This window comes from Phaethon lepturus, unplaced genomic scaffold (assembly GCF_000687285.1).
Source record: "Phaethon lepturus isolate BGI_N335 unplaced genomic scaffold, ASM68728v1 scaffold9260, whole genome shotgun sequence".
Classification (NCBI taxonomy): Eukaryota; Metazoa; Chordata; class Aves; order Phaethontiformes; family Phaethontidae; genus Phaethon; species Phaethon lepturus.
In genome coordinates this window covers 1825-2500 of record NW_010511147.1, presented here as the reverse complement: position 1 = coordinate 2500, position 676 = coordinate 1825, and the positions used below count along the sequence as shown (strand labels likewise).

General features: G+C 34.6%; 1 protein-coding gene across 1 annotated transcript in view; it reads right to left on the bottom strand.

Annotated features, from left to right (window-relative positions):
• Positions 1–438, bottom strand: part of LOC104617561 (neurexin-1) — a gene marked incomplete at both ends in the record, with an annotated part of 64543 nt that extends 64105 nt beyond the window's left edge. Inside the window, one exon of the mRNA XM_010282915.1 lies at positions 137–438. Within this exon, the coding sequence (XP_010281217.1) occupies positions 137–438 (302 nt within the window). The remainder of the gene's footprint in view (positions 1–136) is intronic.
• Between the last annotated feature and the right edge of the window lie 238 nt (positions 439–676).

Below are 676 nucleotides of genomic sequence, written 5' to 3'. Positions count from 1 at the left end.
GGAATATCCCTCCTTGTGCAAATAAAAAACTAATCAAATGCCTGCTAAACATCCAATGTCACCCTATGCAATTTTCAAATCATCAAGCATTTACTCATAACAATGTCAGTTATTCTTGTATCCATTGTACTGTTACCTGACGCAGATTCCTGGTTACTTTCACATCATGCCAGGCATTGTCATTAAATTTCCCATTCACAGGTTCCACCAGCGCTTCAAAGGCCCCTGAGCCCAAATTAATGACCAAGGAGACAGCTCCATTTTTCAGTGCAAGATTGACATAATCAGCCGATTTTCCCGTGTGAAGCATCAGTCCATTCCTCTGAAGTGTTTTAAATGACAGAGTTATTTCATCACTGCTACTCTGTATGGGATTCTGAGATAAATCATAGCAGAAGTATTCTGATCCCTTGAATGTTGCAATATATTCTTCTTTTCCTGGCAAAAAAAGAAAGGAGACAAATTAATCACTGGCACGTAATTAAAAGCAACTCGCATGAATTATTTTCATATCTAATTCAACAGTATTACTGTAAGCACTGTATCAAAAAGTACTTAATTTAAACCACTTAAAATCAATTAAGAAAAAAGATAACTATAAGATTTACTGTAAACATATTTTAAATTATTTTCTTAAAGAGTTTTCACGGGTATGATTAAACTCAGAAAACATGCT